General features: G+C 48.4%; 8 protein-coding genes across 8 annotated transcripts; 5 read left to right on the forward strand and 3 right to left on the reverse strand.

Moving 5' to 3' along the window:
- The first annotated feature begins 32 nt into the window (after positions 1-32).
- Positions 33-932, forward strand: EDB91DRAFT_1105366 (sorting nexin SNX3 family protein). The gene is made up of 5 exons (XM_041317423.1): positions 33-148; positions 213-279; positions 333-376; positions 446-667; positions 718-932. Exons 1-5 carry the CDS (start codon positions 77-79, stop codon positions 781-783), a joined length of 471 nt encoding a protein of 156 aa, XP_041182120.1. The 5' UTR covers positions 33-76; the 3' UTR covers positions 784-932.
- On the reverse strand, positions 933-4,092 carry EDB91DRAFT_1105370 (uncharacterized protein). Its single transcript, XM_041317424.1, has 6 exons — positions 4,006-4,092; positions 3,248-3,955; positions 1,239-2,925; positions 1,150-1,177; positions 1,054-1,106; positions 933-1,000 (listed from the first exon to the last, which is right to left on the reverse strand). The coding sequence occupies exons 2-6, from the start codon at positions 3,900-3,902 to the stop codon at positions 958-960; spliced, it is 2,466 nt and encodes an 821-aa protein (XP_041182121.1). The 5' UTR covers positions 3,903-3,955; positions 4,006-4,092; the 3' UTR covers positions 933-957.
- Positions 4,080-5,180, forward strand: EDB91DRAFT_606470 (uncharacterized protein). The gene is made up of 4 exons (XM_041327849.1): positions 4,080-4,347; positions 4,412-4,669; positions 4,720-4,863; positions 4,917-5,180. Exons 1-4 carry the CDS (start codon positions 4,156-4,158, stop codon positions 5,049-5,051), a joined length of 729 nt encoding a protein of 242 aa, XP_041182122.1. The 5' UTR covers positions 4,080-4,155; the 3' UTR covers positions 5,052-5,180.
- A 294-nt stretch (positions 5,181-5,474) lies between these two features.
- EDB91DRAFT_606537 (uncharacterized protein) lies at positions 5,475-6,222 on the forward strand. The gene is made up of 3 exons (XM_041327850.1): positions 5,475-5,571; positions 5,626-5,842; positions 5,949-6,222. The coding sequence occupies exons 2-3, from the start codon at positions 5,735-5,737 to the stop codon at positions 6,156-6,158; spliced, it is 318 nt and encodes a 105-aa protein (XP_041182123.1). The 5' UTR covers positions 5,475-5,571; positions 5,626-5,734; the 3' UTR covers positions 6,159-6,222.
- Positions 6,223-6,248: 26 nt separating this feature from the next.
- Positions 6,249-7,400, reverse strand: EDB91DRAFT_1333729 (uncharacterized protein). Its single transcript, XM_041325436.1, has 5 exons — positions 7,371-7,400; positions 7,101-7,315; positions 6,883-6,963; positions 6,689-6,741; positions 6,249-6,498 (listed from the first exon to the last, which is right to left on the reverse strand). The coding sequence occupies exons 2-5, from the start codon at positions 7,308-7,310 to the stop codon at positions 6,405-6,407; spliced, it is 438 nt and encodes a 145-aa protein (XP_041182124.1). The 5' UTR covers positions 7,311-7,315; positions 7,371-7,400; the 3' UTR covers positions 6,249-6,404.
- A 5,400-nt stretch (positions 7,401-12,800) lies between these two features.
- EDB91DRAFT_1105406 (uncharacterized protein) lies at positions 12,801-13,396 on the forward strand. Its single transcript, XM_041317425.1, has 2 exons — positions 12,801-13,026; positions 13,098-13,396. The coding sequence occupies exons 1-2, from the start codon at positions 12,879-12,881 to the stop codon at positions 13,196-13,198; spliced, it is 249 nt and encodes an 82-aa protein (XP_041182125.1). The 5' UTR covers positions 12,801-12,878; the 3' UTR covers positions 13,199-13,396.
- A 59-nt stretch (positions 13,397-13,455) lies between these two features.
- EDB91DRAFT_1326853 (Sec34-like family-domain-containing protein) lies at positions 13,456-16,759 on the reverse strand. Its single transcript, XM_041325236.1, has 11 exons — positions 16,543-16,759; positions 16,107-16,493; positions 15,885-16,055; positions 15,694-15,831; positions 15,405-15,644; positions 15,266-15,357; positions 14,866-15,215; positions 14,662-14,813; positions 14,398-14,614; positions 14,239-14,345; positions 13,456-14,184 (listed from the first exon to the last, which is right to left on the reverse strand). Exons 1-11 carry the CDS (start codon positions 16,723-16,725, stop codon positions 13,753-13,755), a joined length of 2,469 nt encoding a protein of 822 aa, XP_041182126.1. The 5' UTR covers positions 16,726-16,759; the 3' UTR covers positions 13,456-13,752.
- Positions 16,760-17,452: 693 nt separating this feature from the next.
- On the forward strand, positions 17,453-18,390 carry EDB91DRAFT_1078209 (uncharacterized protein; the record flags this gene model as incomplete). The annotated part of the gene is made up of 4 exons (XM_041314990.1): positions 17,453-17,734; positions 17,818-17,905; positions 17,960-18,127; positions 18,284-18,390. 4 exons carry the CDS (start codon positions 17,453-17,455, stop codon positions 18,388-18,390), a joined length of 645 nt encoding a protein of 214 aa, XP_041182127.1.
- Positions 18,391-18,523: the final 133 nt, after the last annotated feature.

Here is an 18,523-nt window from a genome sequence, read left to right on the forward strand (position 1 = left end):
TGGTTGTGACAGCTCCGTATGTGACATGTGCCATTGCTGTGTTCGCTGTTTACTACACTGAGACACCAACCACGACATGACAACCGTGTCGCCATTTGCCCGCAGCAGCGCGTTCGACGAGCCCCGCCTTGGCGGGCGCGAACAGACCGTAAGCCCAGGTTCCCCTACATCATCCCATTTCTGCTGCATAAACACGAGCAAGCGCTTCCCAGATTGAAGAAATGTACAGCGTCCCTGAGAGCTTCTTAGAAATTGAAGTTCGCAATCCTCAAACCCATGGTGAGCAGTCCCGAACTTGCTAGATATGATCATATTTCCTTACCGCGGAGTAGGTTTTGGTAGAAAGATGTATACCGACTATGAGATCGTGTGCAAGGTGATATACACTGTTACCGCAGCTCTAATCAGCCGAGTTCTTATCCTCCGCCCTCGGTATACTCTGTAGACAAACATCCCTGCCTTTAAGCTTCGCCATTCCCTCGTCCGGCGTCGTTATTCCGACTTCGAGGCGTTCCGTGATATTCTGGAACGCGAATCGACTCGTGTTAACATCCCCCCACTTCCTGGCAAAGTCTTCACCAATAGATTCTCCGATGAAGTTATCGAGAGTCGAAGGGAGGGACTGGAACGATTCTTGAGCATCGTTGCTGGCCACCCCCTCTTGCAGGTGAGTGACTAGATAAGAAGGACTGTTCAATAATCTGATGGCTTGTACAGACGGGTAGTAAGGTTCTATGCGCGTTTATGCAGGATCCGGCCTGGGAGAAGTCTCAGTGGGTGTAACCCACCTACGTCATACTTGTAATGATCACCTCGGAAGGTACCTTAACATACATTCTGTACCCCTTCTGCTACACTCTTCTTGTGTATTTACGCTGTTGTTTTCTGTTGTCTCGCTATCACTTATTTTTAGATCAAGTGTTTTATCTTCGATCGCTCGGCGTAAGATGGAAAGGGCTACATCTGAGGACACTCGTGAACAACAATATCTAGGACAGATCTACCATAGGAATTTAGTGCGCGAACGAAAAGAGATGAAGGACATTCTCTTACCGCAGATCCATGGAGAAACCAGTTTCGATATCCGTGAGACTGAGCACCTCAACCTGAATGCACACCAGGAGTCATTGCGAGAAAGTCCATCCTAACTGACTGGCAGGTAGATGGACGCAGCGGCCTGTGATTCCAAGAAGCCTCATTAAACGACATCGCAGCAAGTCACCCAAAGTACGACTTACCCGACCCGCACCCGGTTTTGTAATGGGAGTACCCCAGGAGGCGTCATCACACTCTTCAGCTCCTCCATAGTCGTCTTGCCACCCCTCGCAGCTTTCTCCTGCTCGATCTTCCGTCTACGTCTACGATCGGGATCCGGGCAGCTGATTTCGAAACGTCTAGTCCACGAGCTCTGATTGAACACGAAGATATCTAAGGTGAACTGATCGCATGGATATAATTTCCTGGATGCGGCGGAACCTGAAGGAGGTGGAAGCAAGCCAACAGAGACGATGATGGGCTCTCCGCCGTTGACTGGGGTATCTTGAGCGAGGTCGAATGCGCCGATGATGGTTGGGCCAGGTGTTTGGGGTACAGCTGCAGTCATTCCAGGACCGCGCTCCCTGCGGATTTCAACACTTGGGCCCGAGGCTCCATGGTAGCTACTAAGAGGTGCTTGGAAGTGAGTAGTTGGAGCAGTAGCCGGAGGGAATGCAGGATAGGCAGGAGTTGGTGGCGTTACAAATGTTTGAGACTCTGATGGGCCTCCATTGGGTACGCCGCCGCCTAACAGTGGCGTGACTGATGATGGAATGCCGAATGTAGTGGCAGGAGACTTTAATAAACCTTGCACAGCAACAGAGGGGGGAGTGTATTGTTTGTTAGAGGGGATAGGTGAGGCAGTAGATAAATCGCGGTATGGCATCGGACGGAAGTTAGCATTCAGGTTGATCGCACGTAAAGCTGCGATATTATTGGGAAGGGTATGTCGTTTGTTCCCAGTAACAGATTGGGCTCTCGAGGTCGGGATCGCAGATACCAGGGCCGCTTGCCCTGGAAAGGGAGATGCGGGCTCTGGTAACACACTACGAGCACCACCAGAAGGGTCTGAGAAGTCAGGTGGTTCTGATGGTTTTGAGGAAAGGTCCAGGATGCAATTCCACCGAGAGGAAAAGGTATGTGTTGGGTAGGCCAGGGTAGGACCATCAGCGTCCTCAGATTCATCCTCATCACCTGCCTTCGGCACATAAGGTTTTCCATAGATATTGATTGCTACCGCCCGCTGCAGATCTGAGTTTGCAAAGGCAGCACCAGGCCGCCGACCAACCAGCGAGAAATCTGTGTCTGCAGAAGGCTTGAGGAATGAGACTGCGTACAACAAATTGTACTGTTCCATGGACCCGATCAGCAGCGGGAAGGTCTGCGTTTCCACCTCAGCCTCGAACGCACTCTCTCCCCAACCTATCAGTTTGGCGGATGCACCTTCGCCACCGATTTTCACAACTACCTTCTCCACTGAGAAACCAACACCTGGGCCTGATTCTCCCGAGTTCTCAACCTCAACACAAAGGACGACGGTACGTTCGTTGTTCCCTGCCTCTCGTTCCTGCGCATCACTATCATCGTCATTAGAGCCATCCCCTGGATTCCCCTCAGGAAGGAGAATGTGGGGAACAAAAACGGTTCGCATCCGCACCCGAAAGCCAGAAACGGTCTGGAGAATTTTGCGAAAGGATTTCCGCAGAGTGGCATTGAGTGGACGCTTAGCGCTCAAGGTAGGCGATTGGGCAGATAAAGGTTGCATAGGTTGGAGGGAGAACAGCTCTCGACGCGTGACATTCCCCAAGCGAGTAGATGGGAGCCAAAGTGGTTCCGAATCGGGTGCGACATTTGATCCTAGAAGTCGGGTGAATGATCTATGATATTGGTCTAGCATGAAAAACCACCTGCTAAAAGTCCTTCTAGTAGATTGACTTCCTCAAGCCCGGTATAGTCATCCTCCCCGCCATCGTCTACCTCCTGGTTCTGTTGCTTCGAGAATGAACTTATGCCAGAAGCAGAAAGCCTGGCAAGTATGCCACTTTCTGACAGAAATATGACGAATGGATGGTTTGCTTGCGACAGTGATACCGCCTTGTCTCGTAATGTAGTTGACACAGTCAAGGACAGTAAAGGATCCGAGAATGAGAGGCGGAGAAATGCTAGAAGACTATTGAGGGAAGTCGCAGACGCATTACTTGTGCACACTTACACATGGTCAAAGAGAGCTCATACACCGCCAACCAAGCATTCTTTGCCTCGGAATACAAAAGGGAGAACTTCTCTTTCGACAAATTTGCCGGCTTGTGACCCCATATGCTGGCAAGAAGAAGAGTTCCTTCCGATTGCGCGTACTTGCGATCCCTATCCGTTGATGATGGTGTGGGGTTTGGTGTGTGGGGAGGGAATAAGGAAGGATGGTGGGAGGTGGGTCGAGGTTTACCTGCTATGGATGAAGTCCGCGGTGGAGCGAGAACTCGAGCGGTCTGGGGAGTTTCAGGGAGAGTTGTAGGGGTTTGCGAGATATAAGTGGCTTCAAGCGAAACCTGCACATGAGCAAGAAAATCGAGCAGGGATGGAGGTGGATCCTTGGGGTCGACATCCTCAGATAAACAGGGTATCTGGGCAATCAAGAGAAGATGTAGTTGCTCATCTGAATCAATCATTTGATGAGCCGCGAGACTGGCATGTTCGGTGAAATCATCTACCTTACCGAAGAACGCTTGCCTTCTTTCAATGCCAGATGAATTGAGCGCGAGTAACCAGTCATCTGCAGCTCCTGGTTCAGGAAATGCTATGGAGGTGTCTGGGGCTATTACTTCCAGAGTACAGGACCCAAAGAGCTCCTCGAAGCTAGGCACGGACATGACTCGGACAACGTCACGTCCAACGGTCTGAGTAGACCTGTCTTAAGATACAACTAATATGAGCAATGAATGGGTTCAAGTCAAAAAGAGGTACAAATCTTACTAGCTAGGGTACCTTGACGTTGAGCTAGAGTGCTTTATTGATGTGAGCTGGGTTGTTTGTGTCTGTAGCCGACACCTTGATGATAACTCTCCGCAGAGTAACATATGTAAAAATACATAGACGATCCAACAGTCAGACGGTTTCTTGACCATGCAGTTCCCCGCGCCCGAACTAATTTCTTCCCGTCGTCTGGTTCTGCTCACAGACCAGCTCCCAGCTCCAGCTGACTTTCTACTGCACCGATTTCTTCATTTGCACCTGAAGCAGAGCAAACCTACAAAATGTATAGTTCTTGCTGTATCTGAAAGCCTCGAGCGCTGGAAATCAATAGCTTCAAAGGCCGTATGTCCAATCCTCACCATCGCATCGATCTAATACTAAATGGCCTGTCGTCACTTACCCGCAGAACATAAATGTAGCTCAGAACGAATCTTTTCAATTCATAGATGTCTTCGACCATCATCCACCGTCAACAGATGGAAATACGAATAATATCTCTCTAGAGAGCATATATGATTTACTATCAGTCAAGTTGTCAGACTCCCGAGTCGATGGCCAAATTCCACTGGTGATCCTGGATGACATCACATCGCTCGAATGGCTCGGGTGTTCACTGCTTTATCTATCCCGGTTCGCTCGTGCTCTAAGAAGCCTGTGTGCCAAGGTATGCGAATGTTAACTTCGAGTAGTTACTCATTTACAACCAAAACATAGATGGACGCAGCGTTGGTCGTCCGGCATCATATCGTCACACCACCAGAACCCGATGCGCTTTTGCAGCACTTGCTCCAACTATGCACCTATCACATTGAGGTCAGGCCTTTAGCCAGCGGACGGAGCGGTGCAGTGAGCGGAGAGGTGAGTCACTTTTGTTACCGTTCTTGACACCTCGAAACTCATAAACCATCAAGATATGCGTGCACCTAGGACCTAGTATGAATGACACGAAGGAACATCTCATATCTCGTACTTCGGCACTGCAATATCGTTTAACGGAGTCGAGTGCCGTTTTCTTCGAAAAGGGTACAAGTACAGGAGTTCTGTAGACGCCCTATAGATGGATTTCAGGACTTGAGATTCATCTGACCACTTACGAGCAGTTGATGAAACAGCGATTGACGAGTGGGAGCATACTTGTTGAAGCTACAGGGACTAAGAGACAATGCGCGTACGCGCCTCCGGGAATGACAAGGTCAATTGAAGCAAAGTTGAGCGTTGAGCGCCAAATAACGGTGACTCATACCAACCACGGCCGGACATGACGTACTATGTCTTCTTGACTCGAACCGCCAACGTCTCGTCCAATGCTGATAGACGCTGATAGAAGCAGCAGGCTCCCGCCATCTCTCTTAAAATCCTTCCGCCATCTCTCCCTTCTCTCTCACCCACCCATAACATCCATCCCTGGCACCCCCGGTTGTCCCATGATAAGCACCCCTCTCTCCGGGACAACGCCGTCAACGGGAACCCTCAATGGCCAACACCCCCGCCATGGTGGGTGCCTCCACTCTCCACTCTCCAGCTCCCTGCCCCCAAACGCCCAAAGCCTTCTGCTACAAGTATAGCGTACGCTAACTACATATTCTCCAATAAATCCGTGTGCAGCTCACTAAAGTTCAGTATGTGCTGGGTCGAGCCCACGTCAAGTTTCTGCCATCAAGCGTGCCAATCACCGTCTCCGTGCGGTATTCTCATGTAGCTATGTAGTGCGTCAGAATGTCCTCTGGGAATGTTTTTTTTGTGGGCGTTGCGGGCCTTTGTTATTTGTAAGCGTTCACGTGGAGATCCTCCGTGCACTCCCGTGCTTTCACCTCAGTCCGTGTGCTCCCTCAAAAAGGTCTGCGGTGAGGAGATTCGCAATTCGCAATTCTTCATTTCCTTCGCGGTCTCTTCACTTTTGCGCGTCGCTTTCTGATTTTTGTTCACCCACCTGCTATTTTCAGATCACAATGCGCCGATTCCGATTCTTTCATATTCCTCTCCTCGTTGTCGGGATCTGTGCGACATGTCCAGACATGGCACCCTCCTGCCTTGGTCTGGCAGCCAGACCTTCCCATGCATCTGGCGAAACCCTCAAATGTTTCTTCCTTTCCCTTCCCCGAGTCTCCCATAGTTTTACACAACATTCAGCTTCCTCGTATCAATATCATTAGAAAACTCTTGCTTGTCGCATCACTCCTTAATTAATATTTGTCTTTCTCTCTACATTTCGAACGCTAACACACAAAATGCGAACGTGACCCCAACGAGAATATGAACATTACGCATGTTTTTATTTCGGTAGTGGTTTGGTGAGTATGTCAGTTATCTGTGGGGCAATGATTATCGAATTTCAATGGGTCAGGGAATGGAACGGTGTTATCTGACGATCGGAAATATGGGTGCAGTCAAGACTGGAGTCAGAGGTTACCGAAGAGTGTGAGTATGCTCTCAGCGCGGAAGGAACTTAAGGGAGGTGTCGAAGCGTCTGGGTACGTAGGTGGGACAAAATTCCTGTAAGTTGACTGGAGTCTCCGCTTGGAGCAGCATGTTCGTGTATTTTTCAGAGTTCCCCCTGTCTTTCCGTCTCTGCACAACGCTCTAACGCTACTACTATGTCGCGCTCCGTATGGTGGGCTAATTCCTTGGAAGGTGTCATTCATGTCAAGATTTTCCCTTACCCGTGAATCGTCTGAACGCTTACCTGCCTGCATCATGGTACCATACTAGGAGATTGAAGAGACTCAGATGCATCATCTACGTAGGAAGGAGGGACAAGATCCTCGATGTCGAGGCTATGCAGCCAAAGCGATGCATTGCCTACTACACCATCAACATTATTGGAGGGGGCATTATAATGTAAAGGCCGTGTGCATCATAATCGCACTGTGCACCAACCTGCCACCAAGTGGTCGTAGTACCGATATAATGTTCAGAACGTTCAGGATCGAAACGCAGCATACTAGTCCCGCGATACCACTTGTGATTCCAATTTCCAACTTTGTTATACAACACAACACATCATACTAGTAGTATTCATCCTTCGCCTACTGGAACTACGACATCTGCTCCGTGGAACACGCTGCGCACGCAGTCACCAACTGCATCTACTGGACATTGTGCTGCGAGTCAGGCTGCACGACAAGGACATCCGGGACCGGATTGCCGTGCCTGAACACGGTCATAGATTGAATTCTGTCTCGCTGCCAGACCTCAGCACTGCCATTATTGATACGGAAGAAGGCCATTGAGCCTTGGTCCTCGTAGTTAGTGATGCTGACGTGGATCGTCTCGCCGCTTGAGTTAGTAATGGTGACAGGTGCCATAGTATCTGCTCATGTTTGCGAAATGATTAATATGAACTCGGTGCAAACATTTGAGCGCACCTTTGCAATTGAATGTTACAGAAGATTGAGATGAGACTTCGATGAGGAGGTCAAGATATCTGGAAGCTGGGTCAGACAGGAGGAAACACCACAGCAGACCTCGGACTCACTCAGAACAATTGAAGAGGCGATGGGGAACTACAGTCGCAACGTCGCGTATTTATACGTGTAGATGAATTTCTTCTGAGCTCAGATCCAAAAGGACAATCATTGCTTGGAACAAAAACAACAATAAAATAAAATAATGCGAAGCAATCAACTCCATGAGGACCGGACCAGCAGATGTGGCCTTACGTTTGCCAAGTCCAAATGGCACCTGAACCATATCCTTCCATTGAAGGGTTTTGGCATCTAGTGGAGTGCGACTCACAAAAACGTTTTCGTTTGATAATCAGAAGTGAAGGAAGCAAATGATCCCCGCTAGAAACCAATGGCACGGTCTGGATTCGGAAAAAGAAGTAGCACTGAACCTATTGAACCTTGCTCCTGAGAGCACCATTACGCTGGCGCTCGCTGATCTGCAGATCGTGGAGAACCCCATCAGTACATTGATGTGGAACAAAACCTATGAAAGGGACTTACATACAGGCTTATCCACGCACCGCAATGACAGTTCGGAAGTTTCCTGGGTCACCTGCATCAGCAACGTAGCACTTTGATAAGTCAACGAACCATTCCTCGAATTTGCTTGCAAGGAGAGTCTGTCAATGTGACATTGTTGGTCCCTCCGACGAGTGACTACGTGGAACAGCAACCTGGCACTTACATTTCGCACAAGCTTCAAGTTGAGACCGCCATCCCTAGAATTCACTTCAAGGAATATTTGTCGATTGCTCACTGGACCATTCTGACAGGAGGCGTAGACGTAAATCGTTAGACTATTCAGTCGTAGGTGACCTGTTCCATCAAAATACCCCAAACCTTGAGAAGAACAAGGGCCGCATCTGCCACATTGCCTCATCACAGGCCCGTGGTGCAGCCGACGATCGAGTCTCACATGGTTTGGTTCACTTTTGTGGTGTGTTCACGAGATATCTTGAATGCATAAGGCGCGGCGACGTGCTGAATGGATTTACGCGGTGAAGTTCAATCTTCAATGTCAACGAGAGATCATAGATGTTGATTTGGACCCAAAGTGCTGGATCTGGTGGGGGAGCTACGCCTGGCGAATTCCAAGGGGTGGAAACCCAGCGTTTAACTCCTGGTCTGGACCCACCGGAGGATTCGAATGAATATAATAACATGCATACATACAGTAAGCGCCGATGTGACTAGTTCTTGCAAAGTTCGTCACGTCACTTCTTCTCAGAGTTCTCTGCGTGTTGACCGCATGATAACTTCTACGTCCGTTCTCAATACTCATCGCTGTCATTTAGAGTCGTCGACTTCGACAGTATTCTCGACGTTCTTCGTAGTTGAAAACGAATCGATTACGATCGTTGCAGAATTCCGAGTCATATGCCTCACAAGTACCGTACTGACACGCCGCAGCATAGTACCGGACCCTGACGTGGCTACAACTTGGCTTCATATGCAGGATCGGCACTCTTGGCACTCTGGTACTCTGTTGGAATATCTGCGGTATCAGACGCCGTGCAAACTTCAAAGAAATGCAGACTATAGTAGACTTGCTCATAACGCATAACGCATCATAATTAATAACAAATCAGAACACAATAAATTTTGGCAGACAAAGCGATCTATCAGTAGCCATACATCTGGTCCGCATATTGTTGTTAGTGGATTGATTTGTGTGTCAATATATATATTTAGGAATTTGTTTTGATTTTTTTTAAAGTATGCGTTATGAGCAAGTGTACTGTACTATAATACAGGCCTATGCTCGCGAGTCGCCACGATGCAGCTATGATGCAACAACTTCCACCCCTGCGAGTCAGTGTGGAACTGTACTTGACCTTGACTGGGGAGGTAGAGGGAATAAGAATGATTCGTTGATTATCAAACCTGTGATTGTAAGCACCGATAACCTGTACGTATTCAGGGGGCAGGCCCAGGCTCAACATTCTGCTGTACCGAGCAACACACGCCTAGAATCATGTAAGTAACGTTACTCAAATTCAATTTATACTCTCACCTCCTCGTGATCAGCCATCGCGACGAAGGTTGATACACCACACCGTCACTTCCATTGCAAAAGGAGTTACCGTGACAAACGTTCCTCAATCCTTGTGCTTGTTGATGGCGGCTGCCGGTACGAGTCTTCTGATAAGTATGTAGAGATCATCGATTTCTCGGCAGCGGCGACTGACACTTCCATTGCAAAAGAGGTTACAATACATCTCTCAATTTCCGCTCTTGAGGAGCGTTTGTCGGTACGGCACAACAGGAGTCTTTTTATCGAAATGGGTGAACTCAAGTATAACGATTTACGTCTACGGCTCCCGTGAGAATAGTCCAGCGACTCAGTGAGCAATCCGCCGATAGTCACTTGATCCTAACATACAAACATTCCTTGCAAGCGGATGACGGTCTCAAGCTTGTGCGGAATGCAAGTGTCAGGTTGCCGTGCCCCGTATTATAGTCACTCAATCAGGGGAACCAAGATCCGAGCCCTGTCACATTGACAGACCCTTTTTGCAAGCGAATTCGAGGAATGATTCGTTAACTTTCTTTCAATCGAAGTGCTACGTTGCTGATGGTGACGCAGGAAACTTCCGAATCATCATTGCAATGTGTGGAGAAGCCAGTATGTAAGTCCCTTTCATAGGTTTCGTTCCGCATCAATGCGCACCCCAGATAATGGCTGGCGCATCTTGTAAAGGAATATCAGGCTGCTTTCTGATCGGATAAACTGTTTTGAGAGGCACGATTCAAATTTTCATTTCGCTCATTCACTCTGTCGTACTGTCAGGGATCAGCTGTCACCGATGGGGTCCTCCACAATCTGCAGATCAGTGAGGGCCAGGGTAATGGCCCTTTCAGGAGCAAGGTTAGGTTCGTTTCTCCGAATCCAAACTGTGCTATTGTTTTCTAGCGGGGATCAGTTGCTTCACTTCTAATTATCAAACGAAAACGTATTCGTGAGTCGCACTCCACTGGATGCCAAAACCCACTCAATGGAAGGATGTGGTTCAGGTGCCATTTGGACTTAGCGAACGTAAGGTCACATCTGCTGGTCCGGTCCTCATGGAGTTGGTGGCTTCGCATTATTTTCTTTTATCTTTATTTTTGTTCCAGGCAATGATTGTCTTTTTGGATCTGAGCTCAGAAGAAATTCATCTGCGCGTATAAATACGCGATGTTGCGACTGTAGCTCCCCATCGCCTCTTCAATCGTTTTGAGTGAGTCCGAAGTCTGCTATGGTATTTCCTCCTGTTTGACCCAGCTTCCAGATATCTTGATCTCCTCATCGACGTCTCATCTCAATCTTCTGTAACATTCAATTGCAAAGGTGCGCTCAAATGTTTGCACCGAGTTCATATTAATCATTTCGCAAACATGAGCAGGTACTATGGCACCTATCACCATTACCAACGGAACCCGCGTCGTGATCAACGTCAGGATCACTAATTACGAGGACCAGGGCTCCGGGGATTTCTTTCCTATCAACCCAGGCTCTGTTGAGGTCTGGCAGCGAGACAGAATTCAATCGTGCACTGTGTTCAGGGCCGGAGATCCGGTTCCGAATGTCCTTGTAGTGAATCCTGACGACGCGCACACTATCCAGTAGATGCAGTTGGTGCGGCGTGCGCAGAGTTTTCCTAGTATGACGTGTTCAAGTTGTGTTGTATAACAAAGTTGGAAATTGGAAATCACAAGTGGTATCGCGGGACTAGTACTCTGTGTGTTTCGATCCTGAACGTTCTGAAGATTATATTGGTACTGCGGCGGAGGTTTTGGCCCGCAACCACGCACCATGATTCATGTACGTTCTTGCGAGCGCGCTCAACTTCCGCTGCTCTTGATATTACCAAATGGCGTTTGATTTAGTGTAGTCCGAGTACCAGCGGATAACAATGCAACGTGAAAATCAGTAGAATAAAGCTACGCATGTGTGAAATGAAGTGTGCTTCTCGACGTCGGGAAGTAGATAAAGTGCTACAGTAAAGGATGCGTGAAAGAGAGGGTAAGCACGACCTCGCGTCATTGAATGGTGATACAGTTGAAGCACCCAGCTGGGAGTGAGGTGAAGGCCTTTATGACATCCATCACAGAGCCGAGCTTTAACCTGGTGATGACGAGATCTCATTCAAATGTTGAGTTGGCATCGCAAGCTGACCGAGTCATTGAACCACCATCATCGAATGGGAGTGGGCCAGGCGGATCCAAAGCCGAACTGAGAGTCAGGGTTAGCCTCGACACTTGCTGCTATGTTCGTTTATCCTGTGGAGGAAATCAAAGTTACTATGGCGCAAGCCCCGACTGTAACCCGTTAACCAAAATGAAAGTGTAGTTAAAGTTCCAGCCGTAAGCAGATAGGTTTTCGAACTGGTAGTCGCCGCAGGTCAACGTTATTGCTAGCTGCCTCAAGCAAGAATATCTAGTCATCATGCACCCTTCAGGGGTTCCACTAGGCTCAAGTCCGCAGGCTGCACCTGGTGAGTCCAGTGCGACGCGGTCTGGAATGCCTTCAAAGTGAGCGAACATGGTCGGAAGCTGAACAGAATCGACATACTCGTGCAAGATCTCCGGGGGAGTGTAACTCGTGGTCCGGACGATGCTCTTTCCAGTCTTGTTGTGCTTGTAAACATCATCAGCAAAACACTTTTTTCCCACCACCAAAAAATGGCTTGCCACAGCTTGGTCCCCTCTGTACAGGACATTGTAGTTTGCTGATGATGGTCAATCAGTCCAGACGTCTAGCAGTTAATCTCCGCAAATGAGATCGGATTGCTCAGGGTATCCAGCATCTCTTCGGTGGGCCCGACTGGGACACAACAATCCAACAAGTGACAGATGAACTGATCCATCTCGTAGCAAAAGAAGATGTTATACGTCCAGCCATATGAAAACTTTCCTCGCTGCGATGGATCAATTGGACTCGGGAAGGGGAACCTTTTTATGTAAATGACAGAGACGTCACCTAGCCAATGTACAAATCTTCCTCCACTTCGGGGAGTGTTGGTAGAATTGCCACCGTCCAATCGATCAGGTACAACACAACTCGGAATGACTGTATACCGTTCGATCCCATTCGCAAGCCGAAGATTCTGCCTGCTTTGCGAGGTCGCTAAGAATACTGATCCGACGGGAGTGAAGTGACGTCATGTTTGAAGGACTCCTCACAAAGTTAACCTTTTAAATATCCGATGATCAAACCGTAACAAATGAGCCTATGAAAATGAGTATAAGAGGGCAAGGAAATTAGGGGATGATGGACTGGTATCAGGTAGACAGAGTATAACATTGGTCATGATCAGATTCAGGCGGATTGAACAGGCGCCTGTTGTTTGGCAAAGGCTTTAGATTCAAACAAACGCTTTTAGCTTTAGAACATTTCCACTGGCACTCCCACTATAATCTATATTGTTCAGCCATTTCGTTCCTATGGGTCATCTAACTATGAACCGAACCAATTGTTCGGTTGTTCATTTGCTTTGCGTTTACTTAGGCACATGCTGCGACATCACAGTCAGCGGCGAACATGTTTCAGTCTCGTTTTTCACCCAACCCGGTTGTGTCCGGCTCCTCAGAGGTATGTCAGCCAACTGCTGCTAGCATGTTACTACCAGAACGTGATATATTGATTATTTTCTCAACCTGCAGTGCGCACGTCTTACTTTCATCATTGCCACAGGTCACGAAGCTGCTGCCTCCTCCGTCGCTTACTGGCTACCGCCACGCTCCTGGGAGTTTGCGAAGGATGACTGACACTAACCTGGACCATCACTTCAATATCATGAACGCATCAATGAACTACAACTGCCGCCGATCGTCACATCACGTAGTAGATACCACGCAACATCACTCCCGCTATACCCTAGTATTACACTTAGCTTTACACATTGTATCTCCCATTCTTGATGTCACATACATGATGATACTTTTCGGAATGACACTCGTAGGATCACCCAGGATATGTCGTGCATTCTTAGGTTGTGTCGCGCACTCAACAATCGTATCGCGCAATTTTATTAAAGTGGGGTTTACAGCGTCATAAATCTCTTCGTGGGGTTCATAACGTTGATTTCAAAGCTAGTGAAAGATCTTTGATCATCATGACATCAACTCCTAATAGTAAATCGCCTCGTCCTTCTAGACTTACAGACTTTTGAACACTATTGATATCAAGTTTGGACGATGTTCTTTCCAGCCTTTATGTAGTATTGTGTTTGACATGGTCATTAATATATGTACCTCCGGGAAGACAAGGTCAATAAGAGAAATATTCGCCTTAGATTGAAGCAAAGTACGGCGTACGTCAACTACATATACTCTTCAAATAATCCCGCAGGCTTTCCTGCGAAAACACAACAGTCTTCATCGCGCCCGCGTACATATTCCATACCACATTTCGGAACTTGAGGTAGTCATCAATAATCGCCTCTTCTATATGCGTGACCAGCACAGACACCGTTCGATCGTCCTCGAGGTACAACCGTAGCTTTGTCACAAATGACCGTAGATCCCGTTCGCAAGCCTCGACGAAGCTTCCATGAAGGTTCTCTGCGACCGCCTGCTTTGCCCAGTCTTGCTCCGTCAGGAGTGGAGCCTGTTGCCCCGAAGAGAACGCTACGCGGGCATCGTTGAATGCTCGCACGCGGTCCACCCACTCTTGGAGAGGGTCGCAGGGCAGTCTTGCACAGAACGAGATGACTTCCTGGCAGGCGTGTTTCAGATCTTGGTCTATGTCCTATATCGGGAGTCAGCGAGGATGCGGAGTCAGTGAAAGAAATGCATCGTTCACATGTCGAGAATCCGAAAGGATATCGTGCCCTCGAGGCATTCCCAATGAAGCGAAAAGAGCATCTGGTAGCAACGCAGTCGTGCGATTCAGAACAGATGCCAAGGTATCTGTAATCGAGAAAGTCAATGGGACGATCCAAAGTCACGTACGAACACCCACCCGTCACGCCGCCTATATCAGTCCTCGGCTCTGCATCCTTCGGGGTATAATCCAAATTGTTTGCAACCTCCTTCAAAATCAGGAGATGGCGAACGAGAAATAGCTGGCCATCTAGCACGCCGGTAGAACTTCTCTGTCCGATCAAGTTGGACGAAGTGACCAGCGATTGACGGCAAAGGCTGACGGCCTCGTGGGCAATATCTTCAAAAATAGCTGGCTGCATGGACTCAGCATCCAGTCGAGACGTGCAAAGGAAGCGGCTACCTTGACGAAGTCATGCAGTTGAGACAATACCCATACTGTCTTTTGCAAGGCCGGAAACCACGTTTCTTTCTTGTCTAAGGAGGGTAGCTGGAAGAGTCGGCTCACGCTTTCCTTCTCCTTGATGTTGTACTGAGAAACAGGCTTCCGTGCAGCTGATATGCTTGTCAGAAAGTGTCTGGAGCAGCGGCGGAATAATGCACTCACCGATGAGTTTATCAGGATACGCCAGGTCTTCTGGTTTCGGTGTGTAATACCGAATATCAGCCTGAATAACGGACTGCGCTTTGAAGAACAATCGAGTTTGCGCATCCTGGAGGACCATCTGCAGAAGGTGACTGATATGCAGTTGCCCTAGACCTTTGGGCTTTGGCTGATCAAAATCAACAATCAAGTTGTCTTCATCAGAAGGTTCCCCTAGGAACTCCGCTACATCGAGGACCATTAGAGCTTGAAGCACCGTGCATACTTCGCACAGAGTTGTGAGGCGAGTCTCATGCAATATCCGGGGACGTAGGTCATCATAAAGGTAGTCGCACAAGTTCTCAAGATAAGTGCTTGAAGCCACCGGTGAGTGAAAGCAGAGACAACAAGGATGTTTACTAACTAGAGGTGATCCTCGCCAGAGTTGAAAAATTCTCGGTAGAGATTGAACTCGTCTGTGCAGAGTTGCTTCAGATAACTGCAACCAGCATTCGTCTGTTCCTGGATGAGTAAATCGCTGAACACAACCATGGGCAACTCACTAATTCAACTAGTTCAGTGTGAGTTGGGTCAAGCCCACGTATTTCTTCCATCAAGCGTCCCACCAATAGACCCTTACGTGCTGCAAAATAAGCAGAATGACATTCTGACAGCAGAGCCGACAAGTCCTCTGGGTGAGCCTCGGCACGACGCTCTAATTCGCCGAGTAAAGGAGCAAGCTGAGCAGTGACACTGCGGAACCTAGTGTAAAGCAAATGCATCTGTGCTGTCGAGGACACATCCTAAAAATCGCGGTGTCAAGAGTCTGAATATAAGTAACAAACAACTTACCTTCTCTGACAGTCTTCTGGACACGTCGGCAGTCAAGGCCCTTAGCGATCCAACGAAAAACATCCTAATGAGCGTCATGGCTCTAGTCATGCACTGCTGGAAGCGGAGTAGGTATACCTCCGCTTCTTTGTAATATCGCTGAAAGTGTATCGAGTCGGTAGAGCATATTGGCTAATAGCACAACGACTCACATGAGCCTTGAGATAATCTATACAGATGTCCACACGTTCTACCATATACAGGAAGTCGGTTTGAAGGACAAGGGACTCTCCAGGATGATTGAGCATGCGCGTCGCGTGTTCTAGTTCTTGGAAGTATTCAAGCCTAGCTCCGATTTCCTCAGTGAGTTCAAGAAGCCTGTCCTAGTGCAGAAGGATTAGATATTGGGATATTCCAGCGGCCTGTTTGCTTACTCTTTCCTCTAGCAATCGCTCACATGCATCCTTCAGATTCTTTCCGCCCTCCTCCACGCTTCGCCAGCCTTCAAGTAGGCCACCAACCTCCCGGTCAACCTCATCTATACGCTCAATAAGTGTGTCTGCTGTGTTCAGGTGTTCGGATACCATGGCGACATGAGCGCGGAAGTGCGCTTCCTGGCTATGTGCTACGGACCTATCAATCTGTGCAAACCAGTCATAGAATTGCTGGGGCGTTTGTACTGGCTGCTTCGGATGCAGCGCATGACTGGCAAACTGGCGAGTAAAGCCTGGCACCGGCGTTGAGGGACGCGACACTGATGCGAGCTTCCCTCGTAGATTCGGTGTAGAGGGACGTGAGGTCTCGTCTTCGTCGACGCTAAACTTGGATGTATTCAGCAATGAGCAGCGCCAGAACATGTTTTGACTGTACTTTGAGTGGGAGAGGCGTTTTCTCGCTGGCGGCTTTGATCGCCGCGACGCTCTTGAGTGCTAGGTCGCTGAGAGGTGCTTTGGCTTCCCATTCCTCGATGGTGAGCTGTGGCTTGGGTCGTGGTGTAGATGCAGTAGGAATGCCCACACGACGGTGGGGTGCAGGTCCAGGTGTCTTTGACATTACGCTTGTTCTCACCAGAACATAACGTGGAGCTCAACTGTAAACTACGAGCGCACTGCGCTATGACTACTTCCTATTCGGGGTTTCATCCTTTTCTGTTTTCTACCACAATGAGCACCATGTCAAGTCTTCTACTCGACTGTTCCAGATCCCGAACGTTTACTGCAGGTAGTAAGTAATGATACAGTTGACCTCGGCAGAGGTTCCTAACTTCTTTACTATAAAATACCAGCTACATCCTCTGCCCCACCTGGATGGACCGACGAATTCATGTCTCCTGACGCAGTGCAAACCACGCTACTGAGTCTTCTAGCTTCATCGCGGATGACATCGAGCTCGTTGAACTCAAGGACTCCCGCTAGTAGCCACATTTTGTAAACCGTGACTTGTCTAGATCTGAAATTCGGCAAGAAGGGTTGTGATGCACATGTCGCGGAGAATCTGATGGATTGGGGCTTAGATGTGCTTATGATGCACATTTACCTGTTCCAGCGTATTGCATTTTGGTTTTCTTCTCCATCGCGGGCTCTCCAACCAAGCGCGGCATGAACCACTCAGTTCTGTCTCAGTCACTGGAAGTTTCAGTAGTGGGCGAATCGGTCATCGCTTCTTGGCCGGACACGGTGAAAATGCAAAATGGTTCAGGTGCTACTTGCTTACCATTTTTATTGTGTCGTGCTGGGCAGATCCCTATGTCATCGTCTGTACCTTTACCTCTCCCTCCATAATGGCTACCAAGTCCAAAGTCTTTCAAGATGATAACAAGTCCGCTTCTTGCACACCTCCCTTGTATGATGCTGCATTATCAGCGGATTCCATCCAATGCAGACAACCATCTGTATTTTCCTTCATACGCAGCAAGCAGAATCGGGTTGTTCTATCTCGCATCCGTGATATTCTCTCCGGGTCTGATTTCACCATTGCCACTGTCGCCCCAAGTATCAATGCTTGCACTGTTGCTCTCTCAGCCGCAGAGTTCCCTGACCCTCTGCAAACACCCAATATCGAGGTCATACGGTGATGTATTGGGCAATTGTAAATAACCGGCGAGAAGCCTTCGCAATATTTCGTGCATTCATTTCCGAATTCTAGTCTGTTTGCTTTTCCGACATGCGTCTCGCGTGCATGACAATTAGCGACCAGGCATTGTTTGCACAGTTGAATTTGGGTATCATTGATCGTAAGTCCATGATCCCATCTGAGAGAGCAGCAACAAATTTATTTGCTCCATCAGCCAATGCTGAGTCTTTGAGACGCTTTTTGGGTTGTCCGCCAGATGAGGTTCAGGTTCATGAAGGGGATGGAGTGGACAAGAACAAGTTCGTTGCTTGTCTCCGTTTCGGGATGTTCCAAAAACGTCTGCACATTACACAGGAATTAGGCGTAGAATTTACCGTGAGGGGTATGTGGTCCATATCTTTCGGTGTTCCTCATGCTGATATGATGATGCCATTCCCTGCAGGACGTATATGATTGTTGCGCTTTTCCAGGGGGGCTAACTGCAGGTGGTGCATCGATTTCAATCTTTTTCAGTATAGCGTTCCAGCGTATTTTGAAGCTGTACTTTGGTTCGAGGCCCACAGAGGGAAAGCTGGATATGCAACCCCACCTCAAGACCTGCGAATGTGGTTTGATAGCAAGTTGTTCCTTGTGCCCAAGGAGTAGATTTGCTGATTCGTCTAAAGGCAAGGCAAGGCATAATGATGGTTTTACAATTCCTATGCGACTATTCACTATTCTTTCCTCCCTCGTTGGCGACGCAGATCACTACCCGATGTGACTAGATCACCCACCAATG

Source organism: Suillus paluster, assembly GCF_016628075.1.
Source record: "Suillus paluster strain FC165 chromosome Unknown EDB91scaffold_5, whole genome shotgun sequence".
NCBI lineage: Eukaryota > Fungi > Basidiomycota > Agaricomycetes > Boletales > Suillaceae > Suillus > Suillus paluster.

Excerpts from the sequence above, each read along its gene's own strand:
- EDB91DRAFT_1326853 (XM_041325236.1), bottom strand. The coding sequence starts at position 16,725 with ATGTCAAAGACACCTGGACCTGCACCCCACCGTCGTGTGGGCATTCCT. Across the intron at positions 16,056-16,106 it reads AGCGATTGCTAGAGGAAAGA|GACAGGCTTCTTGAACTCAC; the intron begins GTAAGCAAACAG and ends CTTCTGCACTAG. Across the intron at positions 14,814-14,865 it reads GTATCCTGATAAACTCATCG|CTGCACGGAAGCCTGTTTCT; the intron begins GTGAGTGCATTA and ends CAAGCATATCAG.
- EDB91DRAFT_1333729 (XM_041325436.1), bottom strand. The coding sequence starts at position 7,310 with ATGGCACCTGTCACCATTACTAACTCAAGCGGCGAGACGATCCACGTC. Across the intron at positions 6,964-7,100 it reads AGCCTGACTCGCAGCACAAT|TGGTATCGCGGGACTAGTAT; the intron begins GTCCAGTAGATG and ends TGGAATCACAAG. Across the intron at positions 6,499-6,688 it reads TGGTACCATGATGCAGGCAG|GAATTTTGTCCCACCTACGT; the intron begins GTAAGCGTTCAG and ends GTCAACTTACAG.
- EDB91DRAFT_606470 (XM_041327849.1), top strand. The coding sequence starts at position 4,156 with ATGCAGTTCCCCGCGCCCGAACTAATTTCTTCCCGTCGTCTGGTTCTG. Across the intron at positions 4,348-4,411 it reads AATCAATAGCTTCAAAGGCC|AACATAAATGTAGCTCAGAA; the intron begins GTATGTCCAATC and ends ACTTACCCGCAG. Across the intron at positions 4,670-4,719 it reads TAAGAAGCCTGTGTGCCAAG|ATGGACGCAGCGTTGGTCGT; the intron begins GTATGCGAATGT and ends ACCAAAACATAG.
- EDB91DRAFT_1105406 (XM_041317425.1), top strand. The coding sequence starts at position 12,879 with ATGGGTCATCTAACTATGAACCGAACCAATTGTTCGGTTGTTCATTTG. Across the intron at positions 13,027-13,097 it reads TTGTGTCCGGCTCCTCAGAG|TGCGCACGTCTTACTTTCAT; the intron begins GTATGTCAGCCA and ends CTCAACCTGCAG.
- EDB91DRAFT_1105370 (XM_041317424.1), bottom strand. The coding sequence starts at position 3,902 with ATGTCCGTGCCTAGCTTCGAGGAGCTCTTTGGGTCCTGTACTCTGGAA. Across the intron at positions 2,926-3,247 it reads TGAGCTCTCTTTGACCATGT|ACCAATATCATAGATCATTC; the intron begins GTAAGTGTGCAC and ends TTTTCATGCTAG. Across the intron at positions 1,107-1,149 it reads GTCCATCTACCTGCCAGTCA|GTTGAGGTGCTCAGTCTCAC; the intron begins GTTAGGATGGAC and ends GTGTGCATTCAG.
- EDB91DRAFT_606537 (XM_041327850.1), top strand. The coding sequence starts at position 5,735 with ATGTTTTTTTTGTGGGCGTTGCGGGCCTTTGTTATTTGTAAGCGTTCA. Across the intron at positions 5,843-5,948 it reads CCGTGTGCTCCCTCAAAAAG|ATCACAATGCGCCGATTCCG; the intron begins GTCTGCGGTGAG and ends TGCTATTTTCAG.
- EDB91DRAFT_1105366 (XM_041317423.1), top strand. The coding sequence starts at position 77 with ATGACAACCGTGTCGCCATTTGCCCGCAGCAGCGCGTTCGACGAGCCC. Across the intron at positions 377-445 it reads ACTATGAGATCGTGTGCAAG|ACAAACATCCCTGCCTTTAA; the intron begins GTGATATACACT and ends TATACTCTGTAG. Across the intron at positions 668-717 it reads CTGGCCACCCCCTCTTGCAG|ACGGGTAGTAAGGTTCTATG; the intron begins GTGAGTGACTAG and ends TGGCTTGTACAG.